Here is a 23,224-nt window from a genome sequence, read left to right as displayed (position 1 = left end):
AATAATGCACGTGATGGAGTGAATGCACGTGTTGGATTGAATTCCCGTGCTGGAATGATCATGTTTGAGTGAATGCACGTTTTAGAGTGGATGCACATGTTGGATTAAATGTACATTTTGGAGTGAATGCACATGTATGAGTGAATGTACATTTTGGAGTGAATGCACATGTTGGGGTGAATGTACAATTTTGCGTGAATTATCGGCTTGGAGTGAATGCGCATGTTGGAGTGAATGCACATGCTTGAGTAAACTGCACGTCTTGTAATGAATTAACGTCTTGGAGTGAATGCACGTGTTGAAGTGAATGCACTTGTTAGGGTGAGTGCACGTGTTGGAGTGAATGAACGTGTTGGAGTGAGTGCACGTGGTTGAATAAATGAAAGTGTTGGAATGAATTAACGTGTCGAAGTGAATTAACCTGTTGGAGTGAAATTGTTATGGGTTTTTGTTCAATTCAAGTAGAATGTATTTAATGAAATCAGTGCTGAAAAATAGTTCGAATACTATCGATACCAGGCACCCCCACTGTGCTAAGAACCGTGCACATACATTTGGGCCGCGCTCTTATACAATCGATACCAGGCACCCCCACTGTGCTGAGAGCCGTGCACATACATTTGGCCGCGCTCTTATACTATCGATACCAGGCACCCCCACTGTGCTGAGAGCCGTGCACATACATTTGGACCGCACTCTTATACTATCGATACCAGGCACCCCCACTGTGCTGCGAGCCGTGCACATACATTTGGGCCGCGCTCTTATACTATAGATACCAGGCACCCCCACTGTGCTGCGAGCCGTGCACATACATTTGGGCCGCGCTCTTATACTATCGATACCAGGCACTCCCACTGTGCTGAGAGCCGTGCACATAAATTTGGGCCGCGCTCTTATACTATCGATACCAGGCACCCCCACTGTGCTGAGAGCCGTGCACATACATTGGGCCGCGCTCTTATACTATCGATACCAGGCACCCCCACTTTGCTGAGAGCCGTGCACATACATTGGGGCCGCGCTCTTATACTATCGATACCAGGCACCCGCACTGTGCTGCGAGCCGTGCACATACATTGGGCCGCGCTCTTATACTATCGATACCAGGCATCCCCCCCACTGTGCTGAGAGCCGTGCACATACATTTGGCCGTGCTCTTATACTATCGATACCAGGCACCCCCACTGTGCTGCGAGCCGTGCACATACATTGGGCCGCGCTCTTATACTATCGTTACCAGGCACCCCCACTGTGCTGAGAGCCGTCCACATACATTTGGGCCGCGCTCTTATACTTTCGATACCAGGCACCCCCACTGTGCTGAGAGCCGTGCACATACATTTGGGCCGCGCTCTTATTCTATCGATACCAGGCACCCCCACTGTGCTGCCAGCCGTGCACATACATTGGGCCGCGCTCTTATACTATCGATATCAGGCACCCCCACTGTGCTGAGAGCCGTGCACAAACATTGGGCCGCGTTCTTATACTATCGATACCAGGCACCCCCACTGTGCTGCGAAACGTGCACATACATTTAGGCCGCGCTCTTATTCTATCGATACCAGGCACCACCACTGTGCTGCGAGCCGTGCACATACATTTGGGCCGCGCTCTTATACTATCGATACCAGGCACCCCACTGTACTAAGAGCCGTGCACATACATTGGGCCGCGCTATTATACTATCGATACCAGGCACCCCCACCGTGCTGAAAGCCGTGCACATACATTGGGCCGCGCTCTTATACTATCGATACCAGGCACCCCCACTGTGCTGCGAGCCGTGCACATACATTGGGCCGGGCTCTTATACTATCGATATCAGGCACCCCCACTGTGCTGCGAGCCGTGCACATACATTTGGGCCGCGCTCTTATACTATCGATACAAGGCACCCCACTGTGCTGAGAGACGTGCACATACATTGGGCCGCGCTCTTATACTATCGATACCAGGCACCCCCACCGTGCTGAAAGCCGTGCACATACATTGGGCCGCGCTCTTATACTTTCGTTACCAGGCACCCCCACTGTGCTGCGAGCCGTGCACATACATTGGGCCGCGCTCGTATACTATCGATACCAAGCACCCCCACTGTGCTGAGAACCGTGCACATACATTTGGGCCGCGCTCTTATACTATCGATACCAGGCACCCCACTGTGCTGAGAGCCGTGCACATACATTGGGCCGCGCTCTTATACTATCGTTACCAGGCACCCCCACTGTGCTGCGAGCCGTGCACATACATTGGGCCGCGCTCTTATACTATCGATACCAAGCACCCCACTGTGCTGAGAACCGTGCACATACATTTGGGCCGCGCTCTTATACGATCGATGCCAGGCACCCCCACTGTGCTGCGAGCCGTGCACATACATTGGGCCGCGCTCTTATACTATCGATACCAAGCACCCCACTGTGCTGAGAACCGTGCACATACATTGGGCCGCGCTCTTATACTATCGATACCAGGCACCCCCACCGTGCTGAAAGCCGTGCACATACATTGGGCCGCGCTCTTATACTTTCGTTACCAGGCACCCCCACTGTGCTGCGAGCCGTGCACATACATTGGGCCGCGCTCGTATACTATCGATACCAAGCACCCCCACTGTGCTGAGAACCGTGCACATACATTTGGGCCGCGCTCTTATACTATCGATACCAGGCACCCCACTGTGCTGAGAGCCGTGCACATACATTGGGCCGCGCTCTTATACTATCGATACCAGGCACCCCACTGTGCTGAGAGCCGTGCACATACATTGGGCCGCGCTCTTATACTATCGTTACCAGGCACCCCCACTGTGCTGCGAGCCGTGCACATACATTGGGCCGCGCTCTTATACTATCGATACCAAGCACCCCACTGTGCTGAGAACCGTGCACATACATTTGGGCCGCGCTCTTATACGATCGATGCCAGGCACCCCCACTGTGCTGAGAACCGTGCACATACATTGGGCCGCGCTCTTATACTATCGATACCAGGCACCCCCACTGTGCTGAGAGCCGTGCACATACATTGGGGCCGCGCTCTTATACGATCGATACCAGGCAACCCCACTGTGCTGAGAGCCGTGCACATACATTTGGGCCGCGCTCTTATACTATCGATACCAGGCACCCCCACTGTGCTGAGAGCCTTGCACATACATTGGGCCGCGCTCTTATACTATCGATACCAGGCAACCCACTATGCTGCGAGCCGTGCACATACATTTGGGCCGCGCTCTTATACTATCGATATCAGGCACCCCCACTGTGCTGAGAGCCGTGCACATACATTGGGGCCGCGCTCTTATACGATCGATACCAGGCACCCCCACTGTGCTGAGAGCCGTGCACATACATTTTGGCCGCGCTCTTATACTATCGATACCAGGCACCCCCACTGTGCTGAGAGCCGTGCACATACATTTAGGCCGCGCTCTTATACTATCGATACCAGGCACCCCAACTGTGCTGAGAGCCGTGCACATACATTGAGCCGCGCTCTTATACTATCGATACCAGGCACCCCCACTGTGCTGAAAGTCATTCACATACATTGGGCCGCGCTCTTATACTATCGATACCAGGCACCCCCACTGTGCTGCGAGCCGTGCACATACATTTGGGCCGCGCTCTGGGAAAACAGGCTGTATGCATGTGCGTAAAATGTTTGGTCCGAACAGGCTAAGCAGTGACGATACTTTCCCCGTAAACTGAATTTTCGCAAAGAAAAGACGTCGTTGAAACGAAAAATAACAAAAAAGCAAAAAGTGTTCGTGCGTACTGCACAGGATTATCTGAGACGACATTTTACGCACATGAATGTAGCCCCTTTTTCACAGAGCGAGGCGTATTTATTTGCTGATTCGTAGCCTGGATGGGGGCTAATTAGTTTGCTGAAAAATATTATTTTTTTCTCAAATAATGTACGAAATCTTCTTGGCTTGCGCAAAAAAACTTTAACGTCGCAAATATAATAAATTTACATGTAGACTATCATGTACTTTGGTAAACAATAATTCTATATTGTATTTTTATGCCAACAGTTTTGGAACAAGGTCTTTTGAGAAACATATTAAGATACATAAAACGAGATATATTGCGTGTACCACTAAAATATAGATGTGACACCCAAATTCAAGTTCTCAAACATTTCCGACATTATTATGCCAAAATTAGTCAAAATTCACATCGCATGGTCCTCCAAGCATTCTACCCGTGGACTAACCCAGGTAGGTTTTTTGTTGGCATCAACATGTGTTGTTTTGGATTGTCTTACAACAACGTTATCAAACAGCTCTGTAAACAACTTAACACCCAATAAAAATGATATCACTTCATATCGTTAAACGACCATATGCAAAGTAAGAATGGTTGTTCGTGATACTCAATACCAAATTATCGGGCTTTGGTCGTGTGAAGCGTGTTAAATAACTCAACTTTTTATATTAAATATGCAGGGCTTAATAAAATTGGAGAAGATGTTGTAATCCATTTAAATATGGTAAAACAGATATGACCGAGCTTTACTGAATTTACTGGAAAAAAAACAGTAATTAATGATCCGTACTTAAATTAATGTTTTTACAATAAGACAGTCAATAAGTTACTTCAACTGCATTTATTACATGTGTCAACTTCTTACGAATTTCATAATGTTTAGTTGCATATACAACATTTATGCAAAAAAGGTAACGCAATACGTGATATTTCGTGAAGGGCTAATTTTTACGTCTGATTGAGATGATAAACTCAATTGTTAAGCGACAAAAACTTATCACTTGTTTAGTTAATTAAAAGAGCATTTGTGAAAGAGTCTATCCATTAGACCAGTTTCTATAACTATGTTAAAAAATGAAACGTTTGCAAATTCCTCATAAAGGCATTACAACTTTAATTCAATAATAACGTTATTGTTTCATACGGACCACACTGCAATACCGACGTTGTATTGACGCATGAAAGTTTCAAACTACGTTAAACTAAATATCACATTGCAATAATTTATAAACTGGAATTTCTGTGATATGAACGTGTTTCAAACAAGATCATGCAATGCACCTTTCACTAGTATGTTTAAAGAAGACACGAGTACATGTAATGCTCACGTGGTCACGGTAATATCGTGTGCAGATTCCAACAGCGTTTTATGCCCTAGACACAATTAAACAGTCGCTATTCGATTTTTATAAGAATGGCTAAGCATCGGTATTTTTTTCAATCTATGAATCTAACAGACGATGAACTATGTACGATGAATTGCTTTCCTTTCGTAGTCAAAATTTAGAACAGGATGTTTGAACACCCACCGACCGGCTACAAATGGTCAGCAGTCATGCCCGGTATATGTCACTAAGTAGCCGCCTATATTCACGTATGTACACTGTACGACACTCTGAATGTAACTGGTCATGGACTGGTGCCTGTCTGACTCCCACTTTATCAAACTATGTTTAATACATAGAAATTGTAACGCAACTGTCCAAAGCAAGAACACGCGTTCGGCGATAGAAGCAAAATATTCAGCTTCCACCGCCCGTTAGGCGGCCTGGATGGCACCGCCCTATTTTGCTTAATTCCTGCTAAAACAGACGCCATTCGATTGCAGTTAATCATTTGTTTATAATGGCATTTATACGCAGGACTTTGATTTCTTTCTTAATCAAAACCTGTGCTTTCATCAATTAAGACTCGCTCTGATAAAACGGGGTTTAATGCATGTGCGTAAATTGACGTCCCGGATAAGCGTGTGCAGTCTCTTTTCTTGTGAATTTTCGCTGAGAGGAGACTTAAATAAAAGTAAAAGCGGAGAGCGTCGTCCCTGCTTAGCCCATGCGGACTGCCCAGGCTTATTCGAGAAGACACTTAACGCACATGCATTAAGTCCTGTTTTACAAGATCGCGGCTCAATTTTTACAGAACCATACCTCCGACTAAAGGCCAAGACAGCTGCTATCAACACCAGCAGCAATAGCGCTGTGATCCCAACGGAAATACCTACAGCGACCCCTAGCGTCTGCGAGTCTATGTCGCCACTGCTGTCTGTAAATTAAAAACAAACATATTTGCGTACAAACGTCTTTAACTTATTACTTATGAGTAACCATCAGTACTTGTAATTGCTCACAATTTTAATGCATCCGTGCACAAACAACATGTTTATAAAAACATGCTAAGTTCTGCATTCAATTTTTTCCAGTACATGTTTATTATGAGTAAATTATGCTAAATCAATTCACATGACATTTCTTAAAGTTTTGCTTTATTCACAAAAAAACTCCAAATGTTTACTGTATAAAGTGATTTATTAAATGGACCAGTAAATCCTTAATCAACAATTTCATATAATGACGTATGTATCAAATCGACTTCCTTCAAATCGTTGGACGAATAAACATTGAGTAAACAAATGATGAAGCGATCTACTGACTTTAATAGATAAGAAATTAAGAACCACTATGTTTTTTACGGTTATCTGTTTCCGCCGACAGACAGGCCTCGCACTCGCCCGTTCCGGTGTGACAACACTGGCACGTGGCAGGGCACTGATACTGACACGTGCTTCCCCAAGAACCACGTTGGCAGCTGAGACATGCACCCGTCGAGCGCTGACAGCTGACACATCCCTTTCCTTGACACGCCTTCTCGCAAGCCACGCCCCATTTGCCCGTCTTGCACATCTCGCATTCACCGGAAAGTCGGTCGCAGATATGGCAATTTTCTGTCCGACAACTCTTATTGCAAGAGCTCCCCCAAAAACCGTCCGCGCATGCGCTACACACTCCGCTGTCTTTGTCGCAACCGTTTTTACAGTTACTGGGACAAATTTTGTCACAGTAGTGTCCGAATGACGTTGCAAAACACTTTTCGCATTTGCCTGTGGTCTTTGAACATTTTGCGCAGTTATCTAAGCATTTGAATTCGCAGTTATCGCCCCAATACGTGTTTAGACACTGCTCGCACTGACCATTAGCCTTACTGCACCGGAAATCCACGCAGTTGTCCACTTTGCAAATGTCCGTGCACGCATTGCCATAGTAACCTTGCATGCAGGTCGTGCACTGCCCTGTCGTAAGGTCGCAATTAGGACAACTATCAGGACACACTTCTAAGCAGTCTTTTCCCCAGTTTCCCGGGTAACAACTCTGGCAACTTCCAGTCTCGATAGAGCAGACGTTATCTTTACACTGTTCAGACACACACGGTTGGTTGCAGGAGGTGTTCCAGTAACCCGGTGCGCATGTCAGACACCGGACGGGCGTGTCCTTCTCGCAGACGTGTTGCGGGCACCTGTCGGTGGTTGCTAAGCACTGTTGGCTGCAGTTGAATCCTCCCATGTTATTTTTGCAGGACACGCAACTTCCATTACTTCTAGAAAAGTCCATGCAATTTCGGTGCATTATTAGTCTTCCTAGTATTTAGTCTATTAAATGTACATGCATGAGAATATTGAATTCATAGAAACTCCTTACATTATAATGAATGTCTTCACTTGTATTGAAATGGCGTCAAGAAAAATGTGGAAATTTATAAACATCATTTCTCATGATACAGATTTTTTCTTCAAAAATCGTTCTTTTTTTAAAATAAATGCACATAGTTACCTCGCATTAACTGAAAAAGAGGTGTATTTTTTAATATATATATCAACTATGGTTCGCTACCTGTGACACGCGACGCATCCCGGAGGACATGTATTCTGGCACGTGTCACCCCAGAAGGCCGCTCTGCATGAGACGCACGTGCCGGTGAGGAAGTCACACTCCGTATCACAATTGGTACACGACAGCTCGCACCGGCTACCGTAATATCCTGGAAAAAGTAAAGCAATATATTATATTGGACATAATAGCATACAATAGTATTTTTTCGTTTCTTTGAAAAAAAATAAATGAACTATTTAACAAGATTGTGCTCATAAACGGCAGCTGCACCAATCATTAAGCGTCTACCTTGTCCTTGCAAAATTTAGCTAAAAAATGAGCTCCTGTTACATGTTCATCACGTAAGTGTCCAGGTTACAGGGCTTTTTTTTCCTGACTTTGTGAAGCGGCCCTGGCCCCCTCACTTTGTGAAAAAATGAGTCGCGAACTTTTCAAAATTGTGAAAAAATGAGTTGCAAACTTTTCAAAATTGTGAAAAATTGAGTCGCAAACTATTCAAAATTGTGAAAAATTGAGTCGCAAACTTCTTACAATTGTGAAAAACCGAGTCGTGAAATTGTTAAAATTGTGAAAAACGGCTAGTTTTGTAAAAATTCACGGCCCTGTTAGGTTTGTGAATTGTCCCTATCAAAATTGCGAAATGTCCTTCCAAGGCCACTTGCAAAGAAGGAAAAGAAGCCCTGGGTTAAAGCCTTAATTCTTAAGTCAATGTATTCAGGAGCATGCCGTGATTTAATTTGAATATACGCATCAGGTTTGGGGGGAGGCGGGATTTTATTCCGTCACAAAAGTTTCCGTTATGCATAATTATGATGACAACGCCTGAAAGTCGTACGACGACTGTTTGTATTGCGGGTCTTTAGCAAATGTAATTATTAGACTTTATAAATCAATTATACGTTAGTACTTCAGCCCAGGGACGCCCATACAATAGCAGCAAATTTAATTGCCGTTGAAAGTTGTATTAGAAACATAGGTGACCATGGGATATGTGACCTCGCACCAACCTGGTTTACATTTCTCACACAGCTCGGTCCATCTCTGGCATTCAGTGGCGCACTGGCGTGGACATGTCTGATCACACTGTACTCCAGAATAACCCACACTACACCCCTGGCACGAACCCGTGTACTTGTGACACGTGCTGCAGGTGGCAGGCGTGCATGACAAGTTGCAGCTGCTCCCCCAGAATCCATCTACACAGGAACCACACACACCTGTTCGCGCGTTACATCCTGAGAGGCAATTGGACCCGCATCGGCTCTGACACGTTGAGCCCCAAAATCCCTGGGTGCAAGATAAACACGCTCCGGTCGTCTGGTCACAATCGAACGAACAATTCATTGGACAATTCTTATCGCATTGGTCTCCATATTTGCCATTCACGCACTCTCTGCACTTTCCTGTTACTAAGTCGCAGCCATAAATGCAATGTTCACTACATGGCGAGCATTTGTTCCCCCAGAAGCCGGCCTTGCAAGTCGGACATTTCCCGGTCTCGTCACATCTGTCAGACGTACAGTTCGTCATATCGCAGACATCGCCACACTGAAATCCGTATCTTCCCGCAGGACACATTTTACACTTCCCGGATGTGCCATCACATAATTCACACCAATCAACGCAAGGTGAGGAACAGTTTGTTCCGTAAAAACCCGGATCACACACCTCGCACCCTCCAGTATCGTTGTTACAAAGCGCACAGTTTGCATCGAAACACTCAGATTGGCACGTTAAGCCATAGAACTTTGATTTACATTTTGAACATTGATCTAGATTTATACATTCGGTGCAGTTGGCAGGGCATTCCTGACAATCTCGTCCGAAATATCCGGGCTGGCATGTTGTACAATAATATGTTCCATTGTCAACGTTGCAGCTCTGCTGTCTGCAGTTTGAAATAAGGGGACCAACACATGCATCGGAACAGATTTTACCCCAGTAGCCGTCTTTGCAAGTAGTGCAGTGTCCGAAATTCCGTTCGCATCCGGAATCCGTGCAATAAATGGGGCACGTGACGTTACAGGAAGCACCCCACCAGCCGTTTGCGCACGCGTAACACGTATTTGTGGTGTTTTCACACTGGTCGTTGTAACAGTGGCCTAAACATTCGCATGTGACTTTGGCAATGAAACCTATGAATAAAAAAATACACCTCTAAGTGTATGAAAAAGCATGTAAGAAGAACAATAAAACAACATGTTTCAGTCCAAGTTGTAAGTACCAATTTGCAGAAAAAAGATGACAATCAAAATGAAGGAAATAATTTCTAAATATTAATTTCAACAATTTATCAACTTTTTTATCAACATATGAACACGTATACTTACCGAAAAGTAGCCCGGTTATTAACGTAAGCATGGCAAAACTACCTGTCATCTTGGAAACTGAAACGGGCATATTTACTTTTAAACTACATGTATACGCATGCACATTTTAGCCTCGTTATGGAAAATGGTGCTTAATGCATGTGCGTAAAGTGTTGTTTTAGACTAATGAGGGTTGTCACTTTCAGCTATTGTGATATTTTTCGTTTTAAAGACATCTTTTCGAAGCAAACATTCAGTTAATACGAACAGAGTCGTTCCAGATAAGTCTGTGTGTACTATGGATGCAATAACGCTGCATAATGATACTGCTAAAGGAGACAAGCAACTGCATTTGAAAAAATATGGTACGAGCAAACAAAACACCCAATAAGTTTTTTTTTTAAACCAACAGTTGTCATTCTTGCGTTTTGACACGTTAAGATTGTCTGGATATGCACACAAAATCGCAGTCTAAAATTCCTTTTTTAATATTCTGTAACACTAGACTCTCTAGTCTATTCCAAACTGATCTGACCAGGTGTCAGTGACAAGTAAGGTACGAGGAAGCAATTTCTACACTTCTAGCCGACATTCGCTCCCTGGCGCGGGCTGATTATATTCCTAACTTAGTGACAAATACGACCATGCTGCTTACCATAGATCTCATTTTTAACATTTTCGTTTTCATCGGCGGTATTTAAAATAATGGCCTGTTTAGTCCGCTCAGGCTTAACGTGTACGCCACTTTCCGCTTTATGGAATTCTATGTTTAAAGGGACCTTTTCACGTTTGATAAATTGATACAATTGAAAATAAATTGTTTCAGATTAGCAAATTTTCGTTGTAAAAGGTAAAGGTAAAGGTCTTTTTTATTATAGTGTCACCCCTATTGAAAGGGTCAGCCAACTTTGGCTTATGAGACACTTTTTGCGTGTATACCATGTACCTCCCAACTCCTATCACTATGCCAGGCGCCAGGAGGAAAGAAGTCGGTAACCATTCATTTTTTTAACGCTCGCGGCTCACGAGCCGGCCTAATCGGAACAAGTCCCATGACAAACATCCATCCTTCGACAAACGCTCCCCATGGAGCTCGAACCTTCGACCTCCCGATCCCTAGGCGGACGCCTTATCCACTAGGCCAAGGCGATCGGTTAATTATTATATTTCGCGGGAAAAAGTAATACTGAACTTTTATTATGCTCTAAAATATCCATTAAATGCATCTGTCGACGATTTAAAAATCTGAAAATTATCAAGTGTTACAAACGCGATACGATTGAATAATTTGGAGAGTTATGTTGATATCGTTATATTGTGTGAAATGACGTGGATATTGTTTATATAAAGTATAACGTACCCCCGTCCGTACTAAAGCACGGATGGCCTAGTGGTTTAAGTGCTCAACTTTTACTCCAAGGGTCAGTGGTACGATTCTTGTTTTTTACTGGAGCTATTTATTTCTAAAATTTAAATATCAATTTAAAGCATTTAATGACAAACTTCAATTTATGCCAAAATCTGGGAAACGGTCCCATTAAAAGAATTCTCTTCTTAGCGAAAATCCCGTTTATGCGGAAAGTGTCGTCCCAGAATAGCCTGTGCGAACTGAACAAGCTAATCTGGGACGACACTTTACGCACATGAATAAACCCCGTTTTTTCCCAGCGCGAGGCTTGTATCTTTATTGTCATTAACAGTATCGTCAGTCTCGCGAAAGACATCTTAATACTTGTACAACAAGCATTATTAATTGTATAATAATAACAGCTATTATAAGACACTTCTTAAAAAAAATAACACGAAATAAATAAGTCAGACCTTAAAAAGTTGTTTCCTCTTACCCAAATGACCCAACTTTGCTTTGGTTATCAATGTTGATTTTTAAGCATTCTTGCTTGTTTGAATCTTATTTGCAAAATACACTATTATGTTTTAAGAAACAATGCTAAAGCAGGATCTGGTAGATTTCTCTCAGTGAATACCAGTGGGAAATAACCTCTGTATAGTAAATAACGACTAATAATAAAAAGGTTAGGCCGACATAAATACCCTGGCCTACATCATTTGGCGCTAACAGTCGAAACGATTAAGTTTTTTGCCTCACATGAAACTGTAAATATGCAATGCGTGTCGCGAGTCATTCCTTGGATAATCCGAATTTCTAGTATTGCTGTGTTTTATACGTTTTAATAGATAAAGTCATTTATAGCATCATTCACTCCTTAACATCAAAAATTGATACCAATTTTAATCAGGACGAAATGTAAGACATAACTTAGTATAAAGCGATAATGATGCTATTTTCAATTTACGGGACGAATGTACGTAAATCCATACTAGAGCCGCGTTAAGGGAAAACTGGGCTGGATACATGTGCGTAAAGTGTCGTTCCAGATTGGCCTGTGAAAACTAAATTCTGAGATGACATGTCAACATATTCTTCACTGCGTTGTCTTCATTTCTCATTGGACACCCTATAAGTCTAAATAACCTTCAAATATTTGATATCATATACTCTTTGATTAAGAGAAGAAATAGTATCGACGGTTTAAAATATTATTGCGTAAAATTAATTTTACGCTGAAGCAAGTAAAGTCAAACACGATATACATGTGTTGCACTATTTAATAATCTTATTTATGTGTTTAAATCGCGAATTAAAACAAATGTTACATACCAAACATGTGCGCAAATGTAAGTTGTTGAAATCCTGTGAGGTAATAGTTCGTCTTTATGCAGCGCTAGTTTATTTATAGTAAAACTCTCATTGTTTTAATGTGCAAGTAAATAACCGGACGAAGACTGTTGTTACATTCCATAGCGACTATTCATTCTACCAGCACTTGAAAACAATGCAGTACTGTTCCCAACTTCTGCACTGATGCAAATCGCTTGTGGACATCCACACGGCGCCCATAAAAGTGAGGATAGTAATATTAAAAAACGGCAACTGTACAACTTGTCTCAAACTCCATGCGCCGTGAAAAAACAATGTCACACGAGATGGGGTAATACCCGTAATTGATACGTACTAATGTGCGAACTTGTTTTGAAATGGTGTGATTCAACCTAATCGCACTTGCAGGAACAGCGAGAAGGGGTGTGCGGGTCACTTAAAAAGAAAACTGGGTAGATGCCCAGACGGTGCGTGGGGAATTTAGATGGTTATTTGATATTTAAACAGCATACATTTGTACTCTTTTCCGCACGTTTTAGCGGCTTCATTGAAGTTCATACGTGACTTTTGGATAACACTTTCAAACGTAGGGGCAATGCCGTGGCCACGAGATGATGTTGTAAAACTTGGAAGATAGAATTATGTCGCCGTTGCTTAGTGCATTTATTGGCGGTTAGATCCACGCTCCTAAGAAATGTCAGCGTATTTATCTACTCGTGCAAACTACATGGTAACAGAAAGAGACATGAATAACAAAAAACGCCTTAAGTTAATTACCATGTATGCAGCTTAGAATGTTAATCGTTTGGAAGACCTTATGTACTCAAACGAAGTGTCTTCGTTAAATGTATATTTTAACCCATTTATGCCGAGTGTCTAGAAAAAAAGGCCTTGGAAAACAGCGTAGACCCAGATGAGACGCCGCATGATGCGGCGTCTCATCAGGGTCTGCGCTGTTTGCTTAAAGGAATTTCTGAAAAAAATATTGTAAATATAGAAATAAATATACCAAACATCCCTATTAAATTTTGGAAATAAATTGATCCAATTTAGAAGGATGGGAGAGTATACTAGGCATAAATAGGTTAAACACAAGATAGATTCCAACTTTTCAGATGAACATTCAGACGCATGTATATGCGCGTATTTAACAGCTAGATTTATTTATATTACGAAACAGTTATATGATTCGAATTGTTATAAGATATATCGCCTTATTAAAAAATATATAATTCGGCTGATAATAATTTTGCTGAAATACTATATAATTATGTTGCTAAAAGACCAGAACGTGTTTGGCCGAAAGGACCGTATATAAAGTAACTATGTTATGCCTTATAACAACAATATTGTTTCATATCCATTAATTAGGTCGCCTTATGTGTTTTCTTATACGGTTAATAAAGCATCTTCTATCGGTGGTCGCAGCTGTGTAATGAATTTAATCGCAAGCGTAAGCTGAGGGCCGAGTTGGGATTAGGTTAATAGACATACACTATTGGATTTAAGTTAGTCTTTGCCAGAAGGGAAACTATATTTTATGAATTGAAAAGTTCTCAGCCTAAAACTACGAGTAATTTGTGATGGGTTTTCAGAGTGGCGGAGATCAGGATTAGTGCGGAGAATCGCTCAAATATAATTCTGTCAGGTTTCGCGATAATCATAAAAAATCAGCTATTATTGAATGAATTTATGGTAGGCTCAGAGTTGTAGATTTATGTCCGTAACTAAATCTTCCGAATATGTATGCTTGATTTTTTTTAAAGAAATTGATCTATTTTGGCTCGTCTGTTTGCGATAAAAAAAGTGTGTTATGCTATGTATGTGGAATACAACATTATCAGCCGATGGATATGTCAATACTTAAAACGTTTTCTTTCAACAACAACTCATACATCGACTTAGTGAACGTAAATACCAGCACATTACAAAGGTATGTGAAAGTTGACAGCGTCGCGTTACCGCCTATCACGTCATCAGTAGAGATGTCGACGCCGAAGTCAGCCAAATATGACGGTACTGGGGCCATGTATTTTATTGTGACCACCGTTATCGTGTTCTCGAGTTTTGGATTGCTATGCACAGTGTTCAGTAAGTTCAGGCGAACAGATCGCTCTAAACCGAGCAACGTTGATGAAGAGGTCGGCCGGTATTTGAAGAAAGAACGTCGCCTAAAACTAGAAGGGCACAAGTGTAAATTGCTTAATGAAATGAAGAATTACACGGATGCTATAAGACGGTACGAGAAAAAGATGAGAATAAATGAGATCGAGAAAGAGTTAGAAGAAGAACGGAGAAGAACAGAACAGGTGATATTCGAAGAGCAGATCGTGAATAAGTTGGGCAATACTTCAAAACGCAAGAGACAGACGTTGTACCTTCAAAAGAAGAAGCAAACATCAATACCGGGATGCCAACTCAGTATGACGGACAACACGCTCGGCAAAATGGGCTTCTCCTTCCTGTTTATGACCGGAAGTGACAGACAGCTGTCCGCGTTTCAAGAGACAACAGAAGATGACACAGCGGAAGAGGAAACAGCGTTTTTGAAAACACCAAGTTTATTTAAACATGTGAGAAAAACTAGCGCTGATGGTAGACTGGAGACAATCATAGGTAACAAAGCGACTGGAGCAAATAAAGAAACACCTGTCAATATTGTGGAACCATCTGATGCAACCGAAGAACGTTTAAGTGATGAAGGCGAAGATCTTGAAATTCACTCTGTTCCGGGTATTATACAGTCTGACATCGCTAAAAATACAGCGACTCTCTGCTATTATATCGTTGACAATACATCGACTGTAAATGTTATTGAACATGCGGAGTTAGCCGTTGTTTAACACATGCGGTAATGCTGACATATGACACTTTGAATTTTCGCTTTAATCTGTTCTTTAGAACATTACATTCCCTTCACATGTTTATGTTTTCAGTATGTATTTTGATTCTATGAAAAAATACGCAGAGAATTGTACGATCGATATTTTCACAAATAAAGTGTACTTATCAGCCTGTAAAACCAGTTTGTATAATCAGGCCTTTTTATACTCGTTCTTTTTCATCAGAAATATGTTAAAACAATAAACACAACCAAAAATAAGATGATGAAGTTGGATATTTAAGTCAGCTTAAGCAGATATTCGTTCACGGTTTGTTAAACAGCATCACAAGTCGAACATTGCAACATGTAATATCTCAACATTTTGGCATGACAGTCCTAGGTTGATGTTCGGAATGCATGTGCAGATATTTGTGTGGTAAAATGTTCACTTTATATTATACATTGTTCGCATTTATATTGTTAATATTATATTATTGTTTAAATTGGCTTATGATAAAGTGTCGTCCCAGATTAGCCTGTACAGTCCGCACAGGCTAATTAGGGACGACACTTTCCACATTAACACATTTTTTGCTTAAAAGATACTTTATTGAACGAAACATAATAAAAACGGAAAGTGTCGTCCCTGAATAGCCTGTGCGGACTGCACAGGCTAATCTGGGACGACACTTTACGCACATGGATTAAGCCCCGTTTTCCCAGAGCCAGACTCAAATCTATCAAGTTTAGGCATTTAATGATAATCTTTATAAAATGCAAACTATGTGTGAACAAGTCCGATTAACATCTGGTAGTCTTTGATCAATTGCCGCCGTTACACTTGACACTACATTCAACACGACATTAAGCATAACCACAACTGATTAAAGCCGCTGTCTTCAAACGGCCAATGCATTACCATCGGGCAAAAATTAATATGGTTGACGATTCGGCGTTTTATATGCCATTATTAGATATCACAAACGCACTGATCTATGAAACGTTGATCAAAACGATATTGAGCGCTATCAATTGGGAAAAATGTGTACAAAGTATAAAGTAACAATCAGTAGTTGAATTGAAAGAAATCATTCAGGTAAAGTCAGATCAGGTTTCGCAACAATGCTCAACACAAGTACAATGAAGGAAACCTTTATGGGAGGTTTCTTTAGCATTTGGATATGCAGACGTATATCCGAAAGCAAACCACCAAAAATACTTATATTTGATTGCCTATAATTATTTACCTATGTCGGATCGACTGATTTACCAGTTTTAGAGATACTTTCACGCTAAGGCGATCTGGTATTTTTATGACGAGGATTAAATGAAAATACTTCAATTGTGTATAGTTTTTAAAAAGATACAAGAAATGCGTATGAGTGAAATGTAAACGTGCATTGTCATTGACTAATATAACTTATTTATAAATAGTGTTATCTGGATTGTGTTTGGATCTTTATATTTTGTGCGAGTTTACAAAATTAAAATCACCAATGTGGCCTTATACGCATATGGTATACAAGACCTATTAAGCCAATGGATATGCCGATAATCAAAACGTTTTGGTTCAACAATAACTCATACATCGACATCGTAAATGTGAATACAAGCACATTAGAAAGGTATGCGAAGATTGATAGCGTCAATTTACGTTTAATGACGTCATCGACTGAGTCGTCATCGCCGAAGTCAGAACACTATGACGGCACTGGGGCTATGCACTTTATTGTAGCCACCGTCATCGTGTACTCGATATTTGGGGTGTCTTGTCTAATTTTCAACAGGATCAGGCGTACTAATCGTGAAAGGACAGACCGCGATGACGAAGAGGTGGGGAGGTATATAAAGATTGAAGGCGTTCTGAAACTTGAAGGACATAAGTCACACTTACTCAACGACATGAAAAAGTACTCGGATGATATAAGGCGATACGAGGAAAAGATGCGAATCCTAGAGATCGAGAGAGAGTTAGAAGAAGAGAAGAGAACTGCAGAGATGATATTTGACGAGCCAATAGCGAAAAAAGGCGTTAAGAAGTCCAAACGCAGAAGACATTCTTTATTCACGCCAAAGAAGCAGCCACCTGCGTTTCTGGGACCTAAACTTAGCCAGACGGACAATACGCTCGGCAGAATGGGTTTCTCCTTCCTGTTTATGAGCAACCAGCCGACAGGAAGTGACAGGCACCTGTCCGCCGTCCAAGAGACGATAGACGAGGAAACGGTGGAAGAGGAAACATCGTTCCTAAAAACCCCAACGTGTTTAAAACATGCGAGAAAAACTAGCGCTGATGCCAGACTAGAGACAATCGTAGGTAGCAAAGCGATAGAAGCGGACAGTGATGTAATTGCTAATGCTCCTGATAAATCTGAAGCAACAGGCATACGTTTAACGGAAAAAGGCAAACTTTCAAAATTTCCTTTGTCTCCGGCTGAGATACAGTCGGACGTCGCTAATTTTACATGTGCACATGATCATGGTATGAATTATACACCACCTGCGATTGTTATAGAACAGACAGAGGTGTTCGTGGAGACTGAACCAAGCAATGTTGTTAAGTATATGGATGATGACTTATAGCATCTTGTTGATCTCTTTTCTGATAAATCGGAGTTACATGCACGTGGGAAAAGTATTTCTCAGATTAGTCTGTGCATGCCACACAGGCTAATCAGGGACGAAACATTCCGCTTGTATTGTATTTACGGTTTAAAGGAAGTCTCTTCTTGGCGAAGATGCAGTGCAGGCTGAAAGTTTCGGACTGCACAGACTAATCTCGGACCAAACTTCTCGCACATGCTTTAAACCCCGTTTTACCAGATCGACCCCATTTTTTAAATTATAAAATTATGTTAACACAATACACTGATCATTGTAAGAAGGTATATATACAGCATATTCACTAAATATTTTGTATATCCAATGCCATGGCATTATTCGTCAATAAGATTACATTGTGACTTTGACAATCTGGTGGAATATTAACCAAATAAAACGCATGCATACAAACAATTTTTAAGTGCGATGATAAATAACTAGATACAAAATGATATTTCTTTACTGTTTGCTAAACCTTTAAATTAAACACGATTTGGAAAAAGGTGCATATATCTTGTATGGTCATGTAATACATGTTGTATTATTAGAACCCGCTCTGCAACACCGGACTCTGGCATGTGCGTTAAATATTGCTCCAGATTAGCCTGTGCAATCTGCACAGGCTCTTCGATACGAATCTGTCTGCTTTTGAAAATTTATGTTTAAAGAAATACTATTCTAAACGGAAATTCAGTCAGGGTGGAAAGTGTCGTCCCTTATAAGCCTGTGCAGTCACAGAGGTGTTAATCTAGGACGCACATGCATTAAGCCCGATTTGAACATAGGCCGGCTCTATTGTATAAAGGTGTCGTGGACCTTAATTAACTGTGATTTAATTGTCCATTATTCAGGTATTGAAGGAACGCAGTTTATCGTTTACTTTTCCAATACGCTCTTGAGTAAACCGATCGGCAGTAATTGAATACATTAATTTGATAATATCGACAATTCTTTTTACTTTGATTTTAAAGATTGCGCTTCTGTTAACTACCGGTAATTGCTTATTCAAATCTGTGAAACCAATCAACTCATAGTTGCTAGCACTCTACAATTATGTGCGTAGTATTTTATTTAACAGCCACGATTTTGGTATTCATATTTTTATTGTTTGTCGTATTTTCAAGTTGAATAAAAAAAATGCAATCACCTGTATTTTTGTTTGAATATATATGTATTGTTTTTAGTTGTGAGCGTTACCTCGCAGCTTATTTAGAGAGGCAGTTTTGCAAGTCAGTCTGCTTTAGCTACGCTAGGAACGATAACCACTTCCTGTTTATACTTCACTGGTGAACTGCAGCAGACAGCCTGTATGTAAAAAATAGGTTTAAGAGCTTGTGTGACATATTGGCCAGTCTAGTGTTTATAACAGCTTGTGCGACGACATTGGCCAGTTTATCTGAAATCTGTACATATTGGCTGCTTTCAGGGTAAACGGGGCTTAATGCTGCATTAAAAGTCTGTCATGTGGGCAAAATTGTTGCTGAATAAATTAAAGAAAATAGATACAGTATTAGATACACATAACAAAACATGTACATGATTATAGGCTTGTTATTCCTTAGCAAGGCAACTAACATTCTAAAGATGGTTGCCAGTGCAGCAACCAATTATGAAAAAAGAGACATATTGTTGTTATTTTGTCTAAGTTATATCTATAAGATAAATATGAGGATAAACAGTGCACACACATCTCGACTGCTTTAAGACACACTCTTTATACATTTGAATGGGTTGTGTTCATTTCAAACTTGCGATACAAAACGTTATAACATAATTTTGAAAACTGAGTTGCGTCTAAGATTTTGCAATAGCGAATAGCTTCAGTGCCTTCAGCGCTTTGATTTCCTTAAATTTAACTCTTTCTTGGATACGTCTATTGTATATCATATCATTGGGCTTGTGTGCGTGTGTAACGTCAAATAATGTCTTTCATTATAAACAAACTTAGTTGAATTTTTTACCGCTCCACAAAAAACTAATGCATTAAATTAATCAGGTTTGTTATATCCGTGTACATTTCGATCATAATGTCTTCACGGTGAGGAGAACATTATCAGCTGATATATCACAATTTCAGAAGACTTATTTCTGTCAGGGAAAAAATACAGGAAACGAATTTGTATTTATTTTACGTCTGATATATAATACTCAATACCTGAGCCCACCCTTTAAAACCCGGGCTTTTTGCGTGTGGGTAATGTATAGTCCCATGTTATCATGTGTAGTCAGCACAGGCTTATCTGGGACGACACTTACCGCCAAACTGAATTTCGCTTTGAGTCTTCCTTTAAACGAAAAATTTAATAAAAGCGGACTGCACATAAATCTGGGACTACACTTTAAGAACAAGCATTAAGCCCCGTTTATCCAGGCACATTTTCTGTGCTTGAAATGTTGGAAATGTTTTGTACTTATAATATATTTTTGTATTTGTAGTGTATTATGTTTATTTACTATATGTTTGTGCTATTGCGTGTACATCAACCGAATGATGATATTTTTTGTTTATTGATATATTGTGACTATTTTATATACCTTTTTTATAAATAAATGTCGAGTATTATGCGAATCGCTGGAGTTTTACCATCTTAACGAGAATTCAAGAATGTGTTCTTACAAATAACTTATAACAGTTGCATCTCACTGGCTCTTAAAGTCATCACTTGCAGCTATACAGTTTGCCGGCAGTCTAATGTTCCTCCATATCTTATAAAATAGACTGTACATGCACTGCTTATGTATAGAATACAATTGCTTTCTGCACTTAATGTTTTAACCGCATCACATGAAAATGGGTCTTATGCCATATGCGACCAGCGAAGCTCCCGTCAAGCTTTTGCATTTACACATTCTTGTAAGGACCATCTTTTTCTTCTATTAAATCACGCAAGACTTGGTGGTCTAATTAGCGAACAGGGTAGCTCCTGTCAAGTCTGTGCAAATGCGCAGGCTGATTTTGAGCCTCGTTGGCCGCATAATGGCATTAGACCCATTTCCGCATGAAGCGCTTTACTTATCATTTTTAAAGTTTGTCTCATCTAGAAGAGAAGAGTGCCAATACTAAAACGATCCAATAATTAATAAAATTCCAATATATAAATGTTGTATCACGTTTGTTGTACAACATACTTTTATTTTAATAGATAAAACTATCAAAAATCCATCAAAATGTGAACAGTTTATGGAAATCCTATGGTAAGAGTACAAATCAAATAAACAAGCGGATATTTATGTTTATTTTGCCAAACATTACACAATACACTATACATACAATAGAAGCATCATAAAATAAAACTCCCCACCACCCTTCAAACATCTTAAGTCTCAGTAATTCAAATAATCTACGTTTAGAGCCAATTGAACAGCAACACCAGGTATGACCAGGAGCTTACTTGTCCTTCAGTTGCGTCTTTAGTCTGTGTTTAAATACCTGCAGTACAAGATGGCCAAAAGTGAAGAAGAGCATCATTTTGGGAAAAACTGGTTTTAATGCATGTGCATAAAGTGTCGTCTTAGATTAGTCTGTGCATCTTTTACTATGTTCAACTTCCTCTTAACAAGAAATCCATAAAAGCGGAAAGTGTCATCTCTGATTTGCCTATGCGGACTCCAGTGAATCTGGGACGACACTTAACACGTATGCATTAAGCCCAGTTATTCCCAATACACGGCTCACATGTTTCCCTTTCCTGTAACGTTTCAATTACAGAATATATATAGCCTATAACTTGATAAAATATTTTACTTTTAAATTATAGGAAAATCCATACAGCAAAAATACTGAAATATCTACATGAAATCTTAGTGTAACAGCAACAGTTTTCGGCACATAAAAAATCGAAACACATTTAACAGACTTCGAATCCTTCGTGAGTCTTGTAACTGTCATTTGTAGCTATCATGCATTTGATTGGCTCCTGGGAAAGCCATCGGAAAGTGACCCCATTCAACAAGTGTCATTAGATTCACAAGGTATCGCAAATAACACCCTATTACACGTCAATCGTTATAAAAATGACCCAATTAAAAACAATTTTTAAAATTGAAATGAAAATAAAACATCATGATAATGAACCCACTTCGAATAAACCTCATGATAATTGTAGCCTATACGATGTTGTGTAGACCTTACGATGTTGTGTAGCCCTTACGATTTTGTGTAGCCCTTACGATGTTGTGTAGCCCTTACGAAGTTGTGTAGCCCTTCCGCTGTTGTATATGTGAAACGGACAGCAGGTTTTTAATGGAATCAAATGCTCAACCAGTACACTGGTTTACTTTAATTAACATTAAATACACATATATTTTGTAATTAACCATTTGTTTAAAACCGATATAATGTGCTAAAATAATATGTTATTGTACATTTTGCTTATATTTTTCTTCTTTTATAATGACAGCTGAAAATAGCATTCCCGCTCGATAAAGACATGTGAAAAAACAGAAATCAATGTCTCTATTTCCCGGTAGATATTTATCTAGTAACGACGTTTTAGTGATGAAATCATGAAAAATCATTTATGACAAATGAAAATCCGTGAATCCATTTGAGTCGCGCCCTGGGAAAACGGGGCTTAAAACATGTGCGTAAAGTGTCGTCCCAGATTAAAATGCGCAAAAACGACTCTGTCCGTTTTTATGGATTTTTTCGCTTAAAAGACGTCTCGTCTTATCAACAATCCAGTCTCAGCTGAACGTGTCGTCACTGATTAGCCTGTGCGGCCTGCACGACACTTTACGCACATGCATTAAGTCCGGTTTTCACAAAGCGCGCCTTAAATGTATTTATAGATGTGTACATTCTCAAATACTTTTTAAAATCACTGTAAATACTTTTCCCAACTCATAATAATCTATATAATTAAGTTAGTCATAAGCAAACATAGTAATAACTAAAATAGACAGCTACATGTATGGAAAGCGATACAAACTATTTTCTAGTGTGTATAATTATGGATATCTTTTACGAATTGCAAAAATATACTCTTGGAATACTTTCAAATTAATATACGAAGACAACCTCCAAATACGACTGCTTTAATACGGATTCTCTATATATAAAGTTTATTTGTATAATCGGAACCATTTTTCACAAGATGGATACATTATTTTTAAAGTATTAAATATGTATATAATATGTGTTG

General features: G+C 40.4%; 1 protein-coding gene across 1 annotated transcript in view; it reads right to left on the bottom strand.

The window, feature by feature from the left end:
• LOC127872289 (multiple epidermal growth factor-like domains protein 6) overlaps window positions 1-12,886 on the bottom strand; it is a 30,078-nt gene extending 17,192 nt beyond the window's left edge. Inside the window, exons 1-6 of the mRNA XM_052415618.1 lie at window positions 12,656-12,886; window positions 9,997-10,053; window positions 8,674-9,801; window positions 7,667-7,814; window positions 6,472-7,373; window positions 5,930-6,044 (exon numbers count right to left, since the gene is read on the bottom strand). Of these exons, the coding sequence (XP_052271578.1) occupies window positions 5,930-6,044; window positions 6,472-7,373; window positions 7,667-7,814; window positions 8,674-9,801; window positions 9,997-10,053; window positions 12,656-12,662 (2,357 nt within the window). The 5' untranslated portion in view covers window positions 12,663-12,886. The remainder of the gene's footprint in view (window positions 1-5,929; window positions 6,045-6,471; window positions 7,374-7,666; window positions 7,815-8,673; window positions 9,802-9,996; window positions 10,054-12,655) is intronic.
• Between the last annotated feature and the right edge of the window lie 10,338 nt (window positions 12,887-23,224).

This window comes from Dreissena polymorpha, chromosome 3 (assembly GCF_020536995.1).
Source record: "Dreissena polymorpha isolate Duluth1 chromosome 3, UMN_Dpol_1.0, whole genome shotgun sequence".
Classification (NCBI taxonomy): domain Eukaryota; kingdom Metazoa; phylum Mollusca; class Bivalvia; order Myida; family Dreissenidae; genus Dreissena; species Dreissena polymorpha.
Note: the sequence above shows the minus strand (reverse complement) of the source record. Positions and strands in the feature narration are given on the sequence as shown.